This window comes from Acanthaster planci, linkage group LG03 (genome assembly GCF_054643075.1).
Source record: "Acanthaster planci isolate LZ-2023a linkage group LG03, COTS_SCS, whole genome shotgun sequence".
Lineage (NCBI taxonomy): Eukaryota > Metazoa > Echinodermata > Asteroidea > Valvatida > Acanthasteridae > Acanthaster > Acanthaster planci.
In genome coordinates, this window is record NC_141779.1 from 3,843,116 (window position 1) to 3,862,494 (window position 19,379).

The following is a 19,379-nucleotide window of genomic DNA, read 5'->3' on the forward strand; positions in this document are numbered from 1 at the left end:
GCAGTTCAAGATTCGAAAGTGTTCCTTCTTCAATTATGTTTGGTATTTATGAAATTCAGACTTACCAAAGGAATGACAGTAGCCTGTTAAGATATGGGTTTTGAAGAATTTCAAAATCTTTTCTGCACTCTGATATTGTGATTTGCATGTTTTTCAATGATACTGTCCAATTTCCGACCGCGTAAATACGATCAAGTGGCGCCAAAGTCAATCCCGGGCTAAAATCAGAACACCTGCTGTCCTGGAGAGGTGTCAGCGGTCAAATTTACTTCCGAAACCCAAGCTGTGAAAGCCGAAGCCTGATCAATAACGTGTAAAAGTAGCCGAGTATGCGATTGATTTCCGTTGGCATTTACAAGTTCATTGTTAACATTTACCGGGGTGGCTCGTGGGAAATGGAGTTACTAAAATGCCAGCAGACAGAGCGGAAATTCGACTTCAAAATCGATAACCGCGAGCCGCGATTTTGTATTTTTTAATCCTCAAATTTGCCTTAGCACGGAAACTGCTAACATCCGAAATGGGATAAATTTCAGCATCTGATTCAAGGTACGCCCTTTTTGAAACGATTGGTACATTGAGTTTGTTTTGTGTGATGCTCCGGCCATAGTGTGTAGGACCCAGATACCTTCAGATTTAGGCCTATTCGAGGTCACCGAGGAGACATCAATGCTCACGCGTGAGTTCTTCAACTTCAGCGCGCATTCTTTTGGCAAGTCGCAACACCTCATTGGTCGAAGAGGTGTTGAGCGCGCGCGTACCGCCCACTCACGGGCGTTGCGCCTTCACACAGCAATGGTTTTAATTTAGTTCTGGATGAGCCTATCTGCCTCGAGCTCAAGTGCACCTCAAAGCGGCAAAAGAAAGACAGATGGTTGTAAGTTTTCCAAGCGGGTTCTAGCTCGAGTTCTCATAATCTCGCGTTATCATAAATGGGGTACACAAACGTTTAAGTATAAAACAAAACAAAACAAAATTGCCTTTCTTTGCCGACTTGCATGGTAGCTCTGTTAGAAGGGTGCACCCTGGTAATTAGGCCAGAAATATGTCCGCCGAGCTCATTAATAAAAGTTATACACTCAAAATATTCTATATTAGAGGGACCTGAGAGCCATGGAACTGAGGAATTCAAGAAATATGAGACTGGACCTCTGGGCCGGACTCGGGGCTTCCAATTCTGAGCAATTTGGATGCAATCGGGTATGAAAGTGGCACTATTTGAGCCATTTTGCTGAGGGAGGGTTTTTCAAAATGGCTACTTTTCTGGACAGGGACATTTTCTGCATTTTAGGGGTGGTCTGCTTCTGGTGAAAATTTCTCAAAAATTCATTGGTCAACCCCCCGAAAATTGAAAGGAAAATGAAAGAGGACATGTGGAACATCATTTTTCTGTGCAGCCTGAACACCTGTGAGAGTTGTGAGTATTTTTAAAATGTTTGTGAAGTATGGGGATTTATCACTGCTGTCTATGGGAATTTATTTGTAGTGGTGCACCCAGAAGAGCATTATACTTGGGAACCAACAAGCTAAGGGTTCACGTCTATACGTAGTAAATTGTTTTCTTGGTGGGGAATAGTTGGTTGGAGGATGTTTTCATAATCGCCCGACATTTACCTCAGCACTTAAGTTTCTACGTGTCCACGAACCTGATCGAGCTTGCAGTTAACCACGCCCATATATAACAATTACCCCTAACTTTCCCAGGAAAACAATACGCAATAGGGACGGGGACCAGTCCATTTTCCATGATGCTCACAATATGGCAGCTTACTTCGTAAAATCATCCATCGATAGAGGGCGGTCACACACACACAGTTCCTTTTTTTTCGATGTCATTCCATATGTAGACGCACGCACACATGTATGAATCGGGGTATATCCTCCTTTGAGGCTTCAGGCCAATAGCACTGTAGGGATAGTTTTGGTGATCACTGCCGGTAAAATTTTTGTTGGACAATTAATTATAATCCCCTTTCAAAATTCTATTGGATGAGACGGTCTCGTAGTCTGGTTCCTAGACCACACATATTGTTAAAATTTCAGATTTTGTTTATGTAATATACTCTTGTTATTTTAGTCTAAAACTATATTATCTATTATTGTGAATATCTGTTCCTTTAATAATTTGTAAATGTCACCTTTGTTACTATTTTTGCTCTCGTAGCTTTTTTCCCAGGGCCCCGTGGAAGACCACACTAAAATGTGAACGGGCTACCCTGATTAAAGATCAGAAATAATAATAAGAAATTTGACTAACCTTTTGTCACGTAACAAAAAGGAGGACTTCCTCCATTTTCCGAAAACATCCAAAATATTCCGGTCTCGCCGTCGTCAACATTATAGTATAGGATAGTTTCCCTCAAGGTTTTGCATTTTCGGCTGTCTACTGATCAGCATAACTGTTTTGAGACACACCACGTGCTTTCCTACCGGAAAATGGTTCTTTAGAGGAGACCAGTCTTCGTGCCTCATGGAAGCCTCCCCTGTTGAAATGTCGGACTTAAATTCCTATTGAGATAAGAATTTTGTCCAGGATTGTACCCAAGATTGTAACCTTTGTTCAAGTCTGGTTTCCCCAGCGTGATGCCCGGGTTAATATAAATAGCGAATTGTGGCCTACGCATGGAAGTTGCTCCATTGGAGTGGAACTAAATAATTACACTCAATGGAGTTTCATTCCCCCTCCCCGCAGGGTTTGAATTTTGGGCTCTGTCTCCGACTGATGCAGATGAGATTGGTACACTACTTCCAGCAGCAGCAAGCCTGTCACCCTATGCCGGGTTGTCTGTAGCTATATTTAGTGTGTCGCCGGGTAAAGCAATAGCACCTCTAATATGGGCCCTTGAGCTGGACCAAGAGAGGGCGCTGTTTTCTTAGCAACGAAGGCTCATTTGGTCGGAACTGAACGTCGCTGGTTCGCGAACGACTAGGAAGTGCACACATCGAATGCATCGCTACCAACAAGACTGAACATTCGCAACCAGTGAGGCTCTTTGCAAACGATTAGGGGATGCTTCTGCTCGAGGCGGATAACTTGATGTTTAACAGTGATGAGGGCGGTGCTCATCTTTGGGAGTCTCACTCAAAGTAAGTTTTAAAAATAATAATAGTTTGATGACTTGTATCTCTGAACCGAAAGTCTAACTACCGGCGTGAAATCAGTCTGATATCGGCGTGAAATCAGATTCCTCCTGACCCCTTCGTCAACTAACGCAAGGAAACTTCAGAACCATATTTTCGGGGAAGGGCAAATGGGGGGGGGGATAGTACCAAAATTTTGAAGTTTTTCTTTCAATCTTTCAGGCCTTTCTTTAGTTAAGGCAACGTTTCGGGACTTTTTACCCGCCTTTTGAATGAAGGGAAACAAAGTGGACCAACATTTCGCCTTTCATTAAAATGGCTCCCTTGTTTTGGGAGGGGGTCATGTCCCTCGTTGGCCATCTCCCTGCAGTCGACCTAGTCCATTTGCACCCACAACTCAGGCTTTTTGTTACCATCTCTCCAATCCATCGTTTTCTTGATTTTCCATTGAACCACAACATAAGATCTTTTTTGAATGATTAATGTGCTCGTTTAAAGCCTCATCGTCATTTTGAAAACAATACATGACTTACATAATAATTATGCACGCTTATTTTGAGCATTTCCCCCAAATAGAAAAACTAACTCTCTGAGCACGATTGTGGACTTCTTTTGGAGGTAAAAGCACTCTTTGAAGAAGACACACATAATGAAAGGAAGTAGCTTAAATTAACGAAAGTGCTCGACAAATACAATGTAGTCGAACCTTCTGACATACGCGGTGGCCATCAGTCGACCTCGGTGGCCAGTTCTCGATCCCTAGAGCTACGTCCAGAACGTGTGCGGAACACTGGAGTAAAAAGAATGCCGCTATAGAGACCATTGTCAGTTGCACGGATATGTGAGCAGAAGAGCTCGATTGTTGGCTTGTACTAACCCACTGAGGCTCTGTAAAAAATAACCGTGCAATTCAACCATTCCATGACAGGTATTCTAGCCTCTTTTATTTGCCTGGTGAGTTAAAACTATCTCGTTTTATCGTCTGTGTCCCTCACACGTCCTCGTGAGGGTTTCGGCGAAACCTTTAAGTAGAAATGGACTGCGGCTCGGCTGACAAGAAACGAGGGTTTCAGTCTAGCAGATTGTTGAGATCCAGCACGGTAAGTTGAGATTTAGTAGATGCCTCTTCCCCATTGCCTTGGCTCATACTATTACAAGATGTACTCATCCTATGGGCTCTCTTGTTGGTACTGTCTTCTTGTTATTCTTAGCTTTCATGACTTGTGCCACTTTGTTGAATTCGTTAATTCAACACATGGTAATACAGCACGACCACACCCCTATACCCGCTCTCCTGCTTCTTGAGTGCACCATTTTCGCTCTTATCTCAGGCTGCCCAGTTTTTTGTGCCGTTACGGAGATTTTTATTAATCTAGTACCACCGTTTTCTCCTGTCATGCAAGTTTCAACCTGACATTTCTCCTTGCACGAGGTTGAGCCCACTCAAGTTGATATAGTTCGCTCCAGCATGTCAAAAAAGATTACGTGTATGGAAAATATACTGTAGGCCCTAGGCTGTAGATTTTGATACAAAAATTTGAAGCCGTCATCGTTCAAGGGCGCACATTCCCTGTAAGCCGATGAATTATTGAAATATTTGCTGCGGATCCAATCAGCAGGTTTTGCCCATATCTACAGGTCAAATCTACGAAAAAGTCGTTTCAACTCTTACAGGAAAGATTGCTCCCCCAAACAGGCGTATCACAATAGTGCGCCACCGAGAGTTCGCAACGCGTTGGCCAATCACAATGTGCAAAATATGTCGACCCTTTCCAAACCCGCAGTGGGTCGACAGATTTCGCACGTTTTGATTGGCCGAAGCACTGGCGTATTATTGTGAATCGCCCATATTTTAAACGCACCTCTTGAACCAGTCAGACTATACTATTTATATGAGCTCAGTCACCATCTATCACCCCTCTGGCCAACCTAACGTCCCCTCCATGCAGCTTCCCTGGAGCCCCACCACCCCAAATACGGCCTCCAGTAAATTTTCTGAACTCAGTGCTATATACGCAGCCACGCTTCGCTTGTTTATGGGACAGATAGCTACAGGCTGTTCGTCGAGTTATGCGTGAGGCCGGTATTAAAGGCGTAAATGGTCCAGCTTGGAGCAAGGTCTGTGCCTCACATTGGTAAAAACGGGTATATAAAAGTGGTTTTGTAAAGGCAGAGTCCTAATTCAATGACAAACTGCAGGCAATGAACAGTATTCAGTTTTGAAAAGTATGACCTCTATGGCTGGTCATACGTGCAGTCACTGCATAAAATTAATTTACCAGTTATATTTCTCGTAGGCCCCCTACACTGCAGTATGTGCGATATGGGGAACGTGGTTTAAAGGGCACGGACGTCATATATGCATATAAAAGATCAGCTGGACTCGCAATGCCCTTGTACCGATTGAAGCCACAGGCGGCCATTTTATGGTGCCGAATACAAGGTGATGGTGAATTGGCTCGCTTGCCATTGTAACAACTGATGCCACAATCCGAACGGCCAGCAAGCCTTTGTTTTACATTTGTATTTTGCGCGGTAAGATGGCCACCAGTGGCTTCAATGACCTCTGCGTGTTAGTTTAAGGCATTACAGGTCCAGATCTTTGAAATGAAGTTCGTCTACCATGGCAGTTTTCCGTTGCTGACGTTACCCGCAAAGGCGACAAACAGGTCTGACAAACAACAAAATAAAATACAGCCTGAACATGTTGTAGATTACGCCATTAGCGTACTGCGCATGCTACATTCGCGCGCGGTTCACGACCTTCAGGTGCACGTGCGCCATTCCCATCAACCAACTTATCCAAACCCGTCATCCATGTTTTGAGTGACGGCTCGAGAGAGACGAATGAGGATTTTGTTCTCAAAATTTGTCTTTATGGCCGAGAGTTCTTTATTCTATTAGATTATAAATATAGTGTGAAATATCGTGGGTAGGAGGGCGGGAAAAACACATTTACACACCTAACTTACACTATATTTAAAAGACGTATATAGGCCTAAGTGCTTTTGGTACAATGAAGGGAAAATAACTTCGACTTTTTTTCAAACTGACTCAAAACGCTGCGTTGGGAATTTAAAAAAAAAACACGAAAAATCGTGCCGGTTATGAAAAATGCTAAGATTTTTCTTTTTTTTCTTCTAACATTACGTTTCTGAGTGGGCGGATTCGTAATCTAACTATAGGTTAGGCTTATCCACTGTGGTAGTACAATCTTGAACTGTCAGTTGGCGTTTTCGTTTCAAAAAGAAAACAGTCATGCAACCACCACAAACTAACCTAACTCAAAAACAAAAAGCAGGTACATATTTGGCTATATATGATGGGCAAAATTAACGGCACAGCAAAGCTCCAAGAACGCACGATCCACGACAGTACCATTGGTAATGGCACATACCCCAAAAGACACTAACTTTCAGATTCTTAATTCGTCAGCCATCGGCGTCGTCCGGTATGCCTTGAGCACCGTCGAGTCTGGTTGAAAGGAACTGTCTGAGTTCCTTGCACTCAGTTGCCCGACGTCCTCAATAGTGTTCAAATATCGAACCTTTAATATCCCTGTCATTTTCATCCTGTCAATTTGGATCTGATTCATAGGATCATCTGCAGAATGGTAATTCAGAACTGACGGTGGAGAATGGCCACACAGCTCTCGTAATTGGGTTGAAAGACGAAGTAGGAATTCTTGCTCGCACTCTCATGATATTCGAGGTACGTACCATGTTTAAACTAAAAAAAATTCAAATTAAGCTTGGATATTGTCATAACGCATTGAAACTTGGGCCATTTCGCGAATCCCACCCAGTCTTGTGAGAAACACCGGTACTCCCTTCTACTTGGACCTCTTAGCTGTATTGGCTCAGAACATACTACATTTGCAAAGTTCACATATTTTCTTCTAGGAGTATGGCATTAACTTGTCGCTGATTGAGTCTCGCCTGTCCAAGCGAGACAAAGGAGACTACGAATTCCTGATAGTCTGCGAAGAGAAGGCGGACAAGTTGGACACTGTCCTGGATAAGCTGAAAGAGAAGGCAAAGTATGTCCAAGTGCTTTCGCCTCCCTCAGAGAAAAAAACAAGTAAGTTACTAAGTAAGTAAGTTAGGATAATAACTATGATACCCACAAGTATGAGCGAAGGGGTGGGTCTGAGTTGAAGAAATTATGTTAAGTTGATAAAGATTACTGAAATTAATCCATGAAATTGAAGTTTTGTTTTGCTTTTTTTCCCCTGTATTTTGTGGCCTTTGTGATTTTTATGCTAATATGAATTTGCATTCCATACGCAAAAGTACCATGTAATGGTACTTTTGGTGGTTCTACCACCAACTCTCAATGTTGCATTGATTTGTGCGCAAAAAATTGTTAGATTTTCATACATCGCTATTGAAGATTTCCAAGCAAGTTATCGTATAAGTATATGTCAATAAGCCAGCGAGCATCTTTTCTCTTAAATGATTTCCAAGGGCAAGTTTGGGTTCAAAACTTGCTTATAAACATATGCAACTGAACCGTGTCTTCCTGGATTTGCATCACTCTGACAGCGGCCCAGCGTGCCTGGAAAACCTTCTATTTTGCAAGTGTACTTTACTGTTCACTAAACTTCAAAAAGATTTCAAACACTTTTCATACGCTGAAGAAGAGTTTAATCGTGCACAAAACCATTTTCACCTTATGAATGTGGAAACGGCAAAGCAAGATAATTAAATTGAGTACATTTCTGGAATCATCATAAATTGCGAAAAGGGTAGTTTTGTTATCCAAAAAATATCAGTGTTCAGGGTATTTTTAAGCCAATCTCCGATCTGATTCCAAAAAGAGGTGGAAAACTTACAAGTACAAAAGTGATGCATCAAGGTTTCACTCTCAGCTTTACAAAAAAGAACACAAGTTGTTATCTCTTTTACCAATTTTAAACAAATAAGAATTTACAGCCAAGATTCTGTAAGTAAGTCTATATTGAAACCATCCCAATTAAGTATCACATGTTAACTGAAAGGGCAAACTGCATAACTCCAACCATTCAGTGAGAGGAATACAAGATTACAGTTTCATTTCCCATCTATCAATAAACCTATAGACAACCTTCGTTGCAGAGGTATGAATGTGCTATAGACGAGTAGAGCCCTTTTTAGGCCCACCCAGCGTAAGTAACTGCAAATTAAAGGGAATTTGGAGAAAGCACATTAGTAGATTTGACCCGTGATTTGGTTGTTTCTGACGGCTTACCTCGCCTTCCAGTCCCGTGGTTCCCGAGAAAGATCAAGGATACGGATACGCTTGCCCGGAGCATCGTGGGATATGGAGCAGATTTCGAGGCGGACTATCCAGTGAGTTAATTATAAAACAAAAGAAAAACAAACAAACAAACAAACAACAAACTACAAGAAATGAAGATTCTTTGTAGCATAATGCCTCTACATTAAAATATGTTGAGTCGGCGTCTCGTGGTTAAGTAATTAGGATTGAATGGGGTATGCAGGTGGAAGAAACTAATCCCTGGCACTTCTTCCTTGTTCCTGCTTCACCTGAGAGGATGCTGGCCGGTTTGATTTATGCAAATTCGACAGAAAGAAGCTAACGAAGTCGTATCGTAGGTTCACTGCGCTGTAAAGCCAGTAATGCGACGGCCAAACCCCTTCCTAGCGTAAATGAGGTCCCAAAGATGCTCTTTGGACGACTCATAACAGTCAAGATACAATGCTGGTTTGGGGGACTCCAATGGAGAGCCCAAACTTGATTTCCAAGGAGTCCATGAACGGTAAGACAACAGAGCATCTTGTGTACTCTCAGGTACAAACTAACGGTTTTGCTGATTAAATCATGAGCCCAGAGCTGGAGCAAAAGAGGGCGTAATTGTCCTAGCAAAGGCAAGGGGGTCCTTTGTGGACTGGTCCCAGTCCCTATTATAAAAAATATAGGGACGGTAGCTAGCCCTGTCAATTTGGATGCTGAATATTCAAGTTTTAGTCGGGCCAACAGCAGTTAGCCTTTGACCGGAAACGCATTCAAGCGGAGAGGTGAATAAAACACAAGTACCTGTCCTTTGCTAAGCCTCTTTTGATCACGGTGTAGTATTGTATTTTTTCAATGATTATCATCAATAAATTATTTTACACCATTTTATTTCAAATCAGTGGTTATCGTTCTAAATTCTAGATAAATGAATAATTTATGGTTATTTTCGATAACGAAGAGGAAAAAAGCAAAATATGCTATCAGCTCCTGCTTGAGGATTTGTACATTGAGCGCGCATCGTTTCCTCATTTACGCACACCCGGCAGAATTCTGCCGGATTCATTACTCGCTACCAGGCCCTACGTTAGGAGGACGACTGTAAGACGTCCGGAGACTACGAACGGAACGGAACCATGCAGTCTAGTTCCTTTGCTGGAAACTGCACTTCGCTGGTTCACAAACAACTATGACATACAAACTTTACAGCAGCGTCGCTACCAACAAAATGAGCACTGCCCGACAACATGGCTCTTTTCAACCGATGAGGGAGTGCTTCTGCTCAAGGCGGATACGGAGTCCTTCTGCCTGGCAGAACGTATCCCCAATAAGAGCACCTAACCCCAGAGCTCATGCCGAATGCACACTCATTCGAGTTGAAGGGAAGCACCCCTTAGTGAAAGACCCATATACCATACTCCTGTCGTTTGGGACACCTCGAAATTGGATGAGTTATGGCCGATCTGCAACGCTGATTTTTGAAAGTGAAGGCTGTCAAGATAGCTTTGTATGCTATTCCTGATACACTTGTATTTGTTTACATTGCGCTCTCAAAATATGTTCGCTTTTTGTTCGATACTGCACTGCACCTTGTTTCAAAATGTTGCCAACCGCATTATTTTGAATCCATGTGGACTATAGAGGACTATAAAGGAGTTGAAAAATGGTTTTATAGAATTTCCAGGATGGAATTCTTCACCTTTGTGTAAATTATCCATACCGAGGGGTGAATTTGATTGTTTTGATTTTAATTGGGCGCGGTGCATATCACGAAATGTTCATGTACAGTTTTGGAATGCGGTGTGGCAGTCTATGAGTTTATAATTATGTCTGTGAGCTCAACGCACAGGATGCAGAGCACGCCCTCATACGATCGACTCTTGGTATTTTATAATGAGAATAGAGCCTCAAGTTGACCCTGATGGCGCGTTACCGAAACCCTTGAACTGGACAGATAATGTGCATGAATTTTGCATTTATTTTTCATTCATTTACTTAAAAAATCAACTCCATAAACTGTCTGTGTAAAAGTTTAACTAATATATTAATTTATTGAAGCTAAAAGAAAAGTTTGACGCCAAAACTGACCTCTCACTTCCGAAACTCTAAAAAATGCATAACGACCAGTGCAACTCAAGGTGCTCGCACGCAACAGAAAAGTTCAGAAATTATTTTCTGATAGCCGCTAGGTATAACGATTGAAATAAACAGGAGAACAAAGTAAGTTTTAGCAGAGTTTGAAGGAAATGAATTTAAAGGGATGATCTACATTGGATAAATTCTGAAGTGTTATCTAAACTTTTTTGACAAGAACTCCACCAGGTCAGCCCGACTGAATTTAGAACCCATCGACTGTAGGGAGGTAAATCTTCACGAAGTCATACGTTCTTGTTCTCATGTAAGTGCATGACGTGATAGCAAACGGTTTAACACTTAGACCCAGCAACAATAGTGCCGGCGTTGGGAGATCGTTAGACCTAATGAAATTCGTTTCTTACACATCTGCAGGTAATTTTTTCACAATATTTCTTGAACTCAAAGCTAAAATTCCGACAAAAGTGTTTCTTAGGATGGTTTAATTGGAAAACATTTTTCCAGACATTGTAGAACGTGATGGGCAGTCCCAAATAAACGCCCCATAGACGGGCTGCGCGAGGGTTCCGGAAGCTCACTGTGTGACCTACTTTCACGCTACTTTCCTACTTTTCATGTGCCCTCTGGTGTTTCGGCCGGCGGTGTGCGCGCATATTGCTGGGAAAAATAGTCGGCTTTGACTCGTCTGCCTCTCTGTGACCACCAGGCAACACCTAAAAATCTCATGATCCTCTTTTTGGACTGGAGTAATATCTCTGTCGATAACCGTTGCACATAGAAATCAGCTTCACCTGACTAAAACACACGATTTCGGGAACACTTGGTACACGGTCTGTAGTGTGATTGCTTTCGTCTGACATTAAATCAAGCTCTTCTGTTATCAGTAGCTTCAGCAAATTGATTTATTTGCAATCTATTAAATGCATTAGCCATTAACAATATTAAAGCTCTTACCTTATCTTGTAGCAAACATTGTGTTCGTTGCTTTGAAAAGTTTTCAGTGAACGTGGCCTATATTTGCAGCTATTTTTGTTCACTAATCTATCTCATCAGAATAACAGGAAAATAAGCAAGTACGCAAATTTGGGACTAATGCCCACTGTGAACATAATTTTCGGTTTAGATAAATTTGATTTAAAATTTACAGACCTGTGCGTGTGATCTTTGAATCTATTATGACACTAATTTTTGTTTGATTTCCATTGTTATGAAATTATGTAAATTCTGGCGATTTTTAAAAAGGAAGACAGCCGAATTTGTTTAGTATAGGTCTATTAAGTTGTTACCCATATTGCTTCAACAGGGCTTCGCTGATCCTGCGTACCACGCCAGGCGCAAAGAATTCGCTGACATTGCTTTCAACTACAAATAGTGAGTACCTTGGAGTTAATACCACTGTCCAACATTAGATATTAACCTAATTCTTTCTCCAAACAAAAGTGAATGTTCATATGCAAATCGTTTGTCTTATTGCCTTTTCCAGTGGGACCCCGATTCCCCGCGTCACCTACACGATCAACGAGATCAAGACCTGGGGCACCGTGTTTGGCAAGGTGACCGAGCTGTTCCCCACCCACGCCTGCCGGGAATTCAACCACATGTTCCCTCTCCTGGTGGAAAACTGTGGCTACCGAGAGGACAACATTCCGCAACTTGAGGATGTCTCAAACTTCCTCAAAGGTAAAGCACATGCTCACCCTCAGCATCTGTACAGAGCAGAGGGATTCATTAAAGACACTAATCTAACAGCTTTTTGACAGCCAGCAAGCAGATTGTTGCCTGAGGTGATGTTTTGTAGCAATTTCGAGTTTGCCCTCGCCGTAGCAAGAATGCATTTTGAAAAAATTCAGCGACGTGACTATACGTGTTTTGTTAGTTGATTTTTTGGGTCAAATTTCCCCTCAATGGCCAGATCGCACTGGATTCACCCTCCGCCCATCGGCCGGATTGATTTCCTCAAGGGATTTCCTTGCTGCCTTGGCGTTCCGTGTGTTCCACTGTAGCCAGTACATTAGGCACGGATCCAACCCTTGGTACACACCAGAGCCGTGAGTCTACATCGACACTAACCTTTTCGATAAAAAAGCTGCAACGTTCGAGGGGAATAGCTGTGACGTTCAACAAAACAATGGAGAAATTTTTGTTGAGGGGAATGGCACCTCTTCAATGATAAAACAATAACCACTTGAACAAATACTTATTCTCTCAAGAATACAGTTACGATACCGGCGGATATTTGAAAATGAGAAAATTAAAAAATTGACTTCCTAAACTTGTCACAGATTGATGGATAATGAGCCAGATAGGTAAATTTCAAAAGGCATGGTCATTGGAGGTTCAAGCAGGTCGGCGTATGTCCACACTGATGCACACACGCAGACCGTGGCACCGGAACGAACCTCGGGCGCACTTCATGTTGGGACTCCACTCTTGGAATACCGAACGGACTGACATTATTTCTTGTTATCACCAGTGACATTTGCCACGAGCTGATTGGACACGTGCCCATGTTTGCAGATCCCAACTTTGCCCAGTTCTCGCAGGTAAGATTTCAGGATGTGATTTCTTTTTGCGTATAATTCTCGCTTTTGTTCGTTTCCAACTCGCAAGTGAAAAAATGATTCTCGAAAACAGAGAAAAGCATTTGATTCAGAATAATTAAGTGCCCACTTTGCACATTGATAGATGGGGGCAGCGCGGCCATGTCAAAGGAACCAAGCAGAAGGTGTTTCACTTACCTTTGACAGAGGTCATAAAAATTGCAAATTTGTTGTCCGTCAAAAAATCGAATTCGCCCCCTCCGCGTTGGGTCTGAACCTGCCCTCAGAAGGTTTAAATGAGTGTGGTTGTTACTTGTGAGCAGAGGGTCCAATGTTCCAATCCAGTTGGTGTGTGAGTAAGCTAAGTTTTTTTATTCGTGTTATGTGCATATTTCCATTTAAAAATGCAATGGTTACCACTATATGCCAGGAGATATCATGCGATTAATGGGTTTGTGTAGAAAAGTTATCACTGGCTTTAATGCCCGGGACGGTTGGAGATAAACACTTGCCTGACAAGCCTTGTTGGTTGATACTATACTGTTTCTTGACTTGTTTCTCCTTTACTCTCAGGATATTGGTTTAGCTTCTCTTGGTGCACCTGACGAATACTTAGAAAAGCTGTCAACAGTAAGTTATCATTAGTTGACCTTTTCAAAAGTGCTCTGTAAGGAACTCCTGATGTCCTTGTATCGACGTTTTCTCTTGACCGTTTCGACTCGGGACGAACGTTTGTCGGAAAGCATCATGCATTAGAGTGTAGCAATTAACAAAATTATGAATAAAACAATAGTTTCTGCCAATATTGGTGATCTATAGAAATCGTTGAATGTATGCAATACTAGGGAATTAGTGAGCTTAAAAGTCTTGTTGGATTATTACCGACCCCCCCCCACGCATGGTCAGTGCTACTGGTTCACTGTGGAGTTCGGGATGTGTATTCAGAATGGTCAACGCAAAGCATACGGTGCTGGGCTGCTCTCGTCCTACGGGGAACTGCAGGTAAGACTAAAAGAACATACACAGGTCTCTCCAGGAGAGAAATCCTGGATTGACCACATTGGTGGCTCTATAGGGCCGTTTTTTCTGCCGTGCTAATGTGCATCCTTCGACATTTGGTGAACAGCACATAAACAAACATAAGTTGTTTAGTTGGTTTATACAAGTCTTAATTTCAACTAGAACGGATCTGAAAGACTACACTGCAAAAACTGGGGTGTTAAATGTAACACCCACGGTGTTATCAGAAGGCTACACCAACACTTCTCTAGTGTTAAAATTTTGGTGTTATTTGGTTTTACTTGTAACACCTTCTAGTGCACTGTAACACTTATAGGTGTGCAAAGTGACATCATCAGTGTTAAAGCAACACCCTATGGTGTGGTCATCTGATAACACCCAAAAGTGTTGATTTTAACACCCGAGTTTCTATAGTGTATCAAACATATGACAGATAGGTAACAGACAGCTTGATAAACAGCACCACGGACGGACTGTAAGAGTGATGACTCTTAATGAAGTGACAACCAACATATTGCTTCCTTATTTTTTCTCATCATATCGGCCAAAAAAGATCCAAATGCAAGGAATGGGACGACAACAACCCTGTTAGGCTACAGTTTGGCATTCCTGTTTATTTTCACTACTTTTTGAACATTAACCAACCCTGTCTGCCAGTACTGTCTGACAGACAAGCCCGAACTCAAACCCTTCGACCCGGCCAAGATGGTGGTGCAAAAGTACCCCGTGGAGGGCTTCCAGCCAGTTTACTTCATAGCAGAGAGCTTTGAAGACGCCAAGAATAAAATGAGGTACTGTCATAGAGGAGGTTTCCATGAAAAAAATAAGCCTCTCGATTTGAGGCCAAGATTGGTGAATTAATTTTTAATAAGCTTCAATGAGCAATGATATCAACGAAAGACTGGAATCAATTTCAATTTCAAGAAGCCATTTTATTCCATACTCTTGTTCAGAAAATACGTCAATCATTGAGTTACATAGGAATTAAAGAAAATGGATAAACTTAGGAAAATAAATTAATAATTAAATAAACTCGGTATATTGAAATTAGCAAAGTGGATGTACACAAACGTTTTTCAAATGCTAAGTGAAAAACAAGAACATTTTGATGAACTTTTGATGAGATAAAGAAAAAGTAGTCCATGTACAAATGAGAAAAGAAAAGAGCATGAGGCTGTTGAATAAGCCGAGACTTGTAAAAAATAGCCTTTGAGACATAAGACATAACAAGAACAACAACGCGAGCAACTACTAGACGAAAACAAAGGACGGATAAGAGATAAAAGACATGACAATAGCTGAAGGCAAAAGTTACGCCAATTTTACTATTTGATGATGAATAAAAGGAAATAAAGAAGGAAATTAAAAAATATAAATACCAAAGAAGGGTGAAACTGTGTAACATACTGGGATCACAAGTGAGTCGGAAGATGATTATAAAGTCACAGAGGATCACCAGTTAACAGAGAATTGTCTTCTTCACGATTTGTTCAGAACAGAACTAATTAGGCCCTTTAATAAAAGCTAATTTCATTGCCATGATGGCTCTCTTCAGGAGATGTGGATTCTTGTACAGGAAAACATTTTGGTAATTTGTTAATTTGTCTTTAATAGTTCATGTTCAAGTTCATGTCACTTCATGGATTTCCTTTTAGAGATTTTTTAATTTTGTTTTTGTAATACTTGTGCAATTGCCTTTTAGGCAGTGATAATAACTTTTCAAAACCACCATATCAAAAAAATTTCTTTTGACGTGATTGAGACTGTTTGACTTGTGATTGACTTCTGAGAGACTGTATTGAGAACTTGATTAATTTGAACCCATCACCATGGCAACACGATAGGAAAGTGTTAATTGCTCTACTTATCTTCACTGACAGACAATATACCTCCAGCATACCACGGCCCTTCTTGCTCCGCTACGATCCCTACACCCAGTCTGTGGAGGTGTTGGAGAAGAAGACACAGCTGAAGGAGCTGGCCCAGTCTATCCGAGGTAAATCACGTTGCCCGTCTTGCTTCTCCACCCTGCATTACCTAAATGACTATCAAATAATTAATCTGTCCTCCTTGTCTACCTTGTCTCAGATCCGACTCTCCATCAAGTTCACCTTTCCTCAGCTCTCCCTACTAGGCCTACCCCTCAAACCATTGGTATTACGGATCGATGCTCAAGCAGTTGGAATAAAGTGAAACAGACCGGACTGACTCATTGCCTTAGCACCACTGAACCTCCTCCTTATACTTTCTATCACTCAATTAATCCCCATCTCTCAACTCGTCCACCAGTGTCCCTGTATGTACTTGCCTGTTTGTTTTGTACAAACTTCTACTTCTTTTGAGTTGCTCATGATGTCTGGGCACCCATTTTGTTGGCCAACTTCACAGTGACAGATTCAGGGACTCCAGCCAAGGCTTGGCTGCCAAGCCTAGCAGTTTGGAGGAAAGCACGAGGGCAGGCATCAGTTATTGTGATCGGAGGGTTGCCAATTACCCCCTCCCCCACCGATGCCTTTATGATGCGAATCAGCCGACCCCCGTCATGATGCAGTTCACGCATCTGTGCAGCCATAAACTGGCTGCACAAGCTGATAAGCCGGATCAGAGTGTCAAGCCGTGTCTAAATCGAATGACAAATTGCTCGAGTAGCACATGGGAAGTGGCCGCATGCAGCCACGGGCCATTAGCCGCACGTCGTGCCCCTATATAGCCCGAGCCATAACAGTGGGACAAAGCCTTAGTTCCTTTCTCTTATTTTATCATCAAGCCCGCGGAAACGCGGGAGGGGTTCTGTGGGTGCTGAAGCACCCCTAGGTTTTTGGATCGGGGTGCTGGTATGCAACATAGCACCCCCAACTTTGACCACATTAAGCCACAAACATAATTAGGCTCACCAATGTCAGATATCCACCGAAAAACCCTAGATTTTTATGATTACAATTAGCAGTGTAACTTTTTCTTAAAACAATACACTTCTCAAGAGCACAGAACGCCAGTCAAATATCTGCATATTCATGTCGGAGTCCGTTCGTTCAGAGGCCGTGTCCGAAACGGGCTTCCAGAGCTACGGCTAGGTTTAATGTCTTGGTGTCTCATCAATGTAGGCTATATTTCCTAAGGAGCAAAGTCCTAGACTTAGCTCTAGACAACAGATTCGGACGCAGCCAATTTTTGTTTGGCTATGCAGTCTTATTTCCTGCCCAAAGAAGACTGAATTGATAAAAAGTCTTCGACGAGAATAGTTGGAATCACCGGGTCTGGTATCCAGACTACAGGTATTTGGCTTGGGCGCGCTGTGCAAGCAGCGCGCGACCAGGGCGCGCGACGTAATGGTCGCATTTTGGTGCTCTCAAATTACGGCACAGCTTGATATAAAAACCTGAGCCTAGTTGAAACACAAGCTTATATGACGTGCTGAGTGGTCTTGGACTTAAATTTTATTTACAAGCTGAGCACCCCCTAAGAAATATGTGTTCCTGCGGGCATGTTTATCATGTTGGGCGTCGGCAGAAGTTTTTCCTTTCCATGCATCAGCAACGAACTGATGAACCACTAACAATGACAGGGGATTCATTTCAAGTTTATGCTCATTGATAGTTTTCATCCCTCTTCATCTCACTCTCTCTTTTCAAAATATCTGTCGCTCTTTTCTTTTCTCCTAAAGGTGACTTGAACATCCTGATCGGTGCTGTCGACAAAGTGTCTTGAACAGACCCGATTATGCCTGGAATTCTTCACGAAGAAACTTACCGGACGTTTCAGATGAGTGACAGACTTTATGGGAAAATTATTGAACTGCCTGAAAGATCGATTAATTTGACTATATGACATTATTTACTGGCTAGTTGTCATAGACGTTTAAATGATATTTGCGTAGGATAACGAAATTCCGGCCCTCTTAGTTTGTGAAGTGTTGCAATGTCATAATATAAACGATAATTGTTAAAATACACTAAACACCCCAAACAATCTGCAAGCACATTTCGTAAGTTGGTAATTTAGTAGGAGACGGGATTTCCAGATTATGCCAGCACTGTTAAACTCAAACCTTTTCTTCCGTCTTTCTTAAGGAAAAACACTAATTATCTTGAAGTTACCTCTGGTTCAAATTATCATTCCAGAATCGCACCGAACCAACAGTATTAAGAACGACTTTGCTCAATCCAAATATGACGTCACGCTCTGTTTACACGTGCACTTTTCTATGGCAGTCAGGTGGGAAAGCGCACGTGTAAACAAAACGTGACGTCATTATATTTTACGTCTATTGATTTGGGTTTTAGATTAGTATCTATGCAAGCCGCGAGCAGCACTGGAAGTACAAAATACACACGCAGCTCGCTTCTTGTGTTATTCCTCACAATTATTTTGGATGATAAAGACATAAAATGATCATAATCAGGTCGGCAAGCATAAGACCCTAATTATTTATGGGACAATTCATGTATTTGGTAAACACGTGCACAAAAATAATCATGGGCCGATAAGCACAACTGGGAAACTTTGGATAGAACGATACAACAGTATCGATAAGAGAAGATAAGGGTGAGGCGATAGGCTGTAAACATATGTTTCTATAAGTGGCTCTAGCGTCATTTTGCCACCCAGCTATAGTTGTGTTGGTCATAATGTTTCTGTCACAGAATTAGATGAAAATCGTATATTTACATCATCCACATCATAATTTCTATGTGTCGATCCGCGTTTGCCAAGGCATCCCAGAACGGCAAGGCGTCTGGTGGATTGTGGGATTCTAAAAGTCAATTTTCCTAACTAGCACACATGAACAAATCTTGTATCGAGTTTAGCTCACGAGACGTCTGAATCTGAACCGTTTCTGAGTCATTCCAAACGACCGCAGTCTCCGATTTTCTAACGTCCTGTACAGGTAATCGTTCCTAATAACTATTTCATGCATCAAACTTTCAGTGCACTTTATCAAAATCTCGACAATAATTTGATTCGATGCGACCCTGGTTTTTCCGTTTGTCGTGTAGTATTAGGTTCAGATTTGTATTTTAAGCGTGTTTAAATTGGTCATATCCATGATGCACGCTACACTATCAGTATCCTTGTAAGTACTGTATACATATACCACATCGTTTAAACGGATTTTTGTCTTCATTATAACTTTGATACCATTTTTTGTAAATAGGACTTTTTATGGTTAAAAATGATATCTTATAGTGGTTAACTTTTACTTTTTAAACTAACCTTTGGGATATTTTAATGTTGGTCATTGAACTGATACGCTAAACAAAGTAGGAAAATTTGGGGGTGGAACTTTGAAGAAAGTATCCCCTTACATATGTATTTAATGATTGAAGGTCTTCTATTTTTATGAGGGATAAAGTTGTAATGAGGCGGTTTTGTTGATCGAGCACTTACATAAAACGTGGTCAGCGCCCA

The 19,379-nt window shown here is 41.7% G+C and overlaps 1 protein-coding gene across 4 annotated transcripts; it reads left to right on the plus strand.

Moving 5' to 3' along the window:
- Window positions 1-40: 40 nt before the first annotated feature.
- LOC110986697 (phenylalanine-4-hydroxylase-like) lies at window positions 41-19,364 on the plus strand. Of its 4 annotated transcripts, none has more exons than XM_087133947.1 (15): window positions 41-877; window positions 2,693-3,087; window positions 4,010-4,181; window positions 6,679-6,792; window positions 6,984-7,161; window positions 8,323-8,411; window positions 11,714-11,781; window positions 11,894-12,090; window positions 12,323-12,458; window positions 12,884-12,953; window positions 13,524-13,580; window positions 13,857-13,952; window positions 14,628-14,761; window positions 15,851-15,966; window positions 17,635-19,364. In XM_087133947.1, exons 3-15 carry the CDS (start codon window positions 4,116-4,118, stop codon window positions 17,676-17,678), a joined length of 1,365 nt encoding a protein of 454 aa, XP_086990073.1. In that variant the 5' UTR covers window positions 41-877; window positions 2,693-3,087; window positions 4,010-4,115; the 3' UTR covers window positions 17,679-19,364. The 4 variants fall into 4 exon arrangements, 3 of the variants coding, with proteins under 3 accessions (XP_086990073.1, XP_086990074.1, XP_086990072.1); XM_087133948.1 differs by having other exon boundaries at window positions 4,090-4,181; XR_015424632.1 differs by having other exon boundaries at window positions 2,693-4,181; window positions 15,465-15,966; window positions 17,635-17,668.
- Window positions 19,365-19,379: the final 15 nt, after the last annotated feature.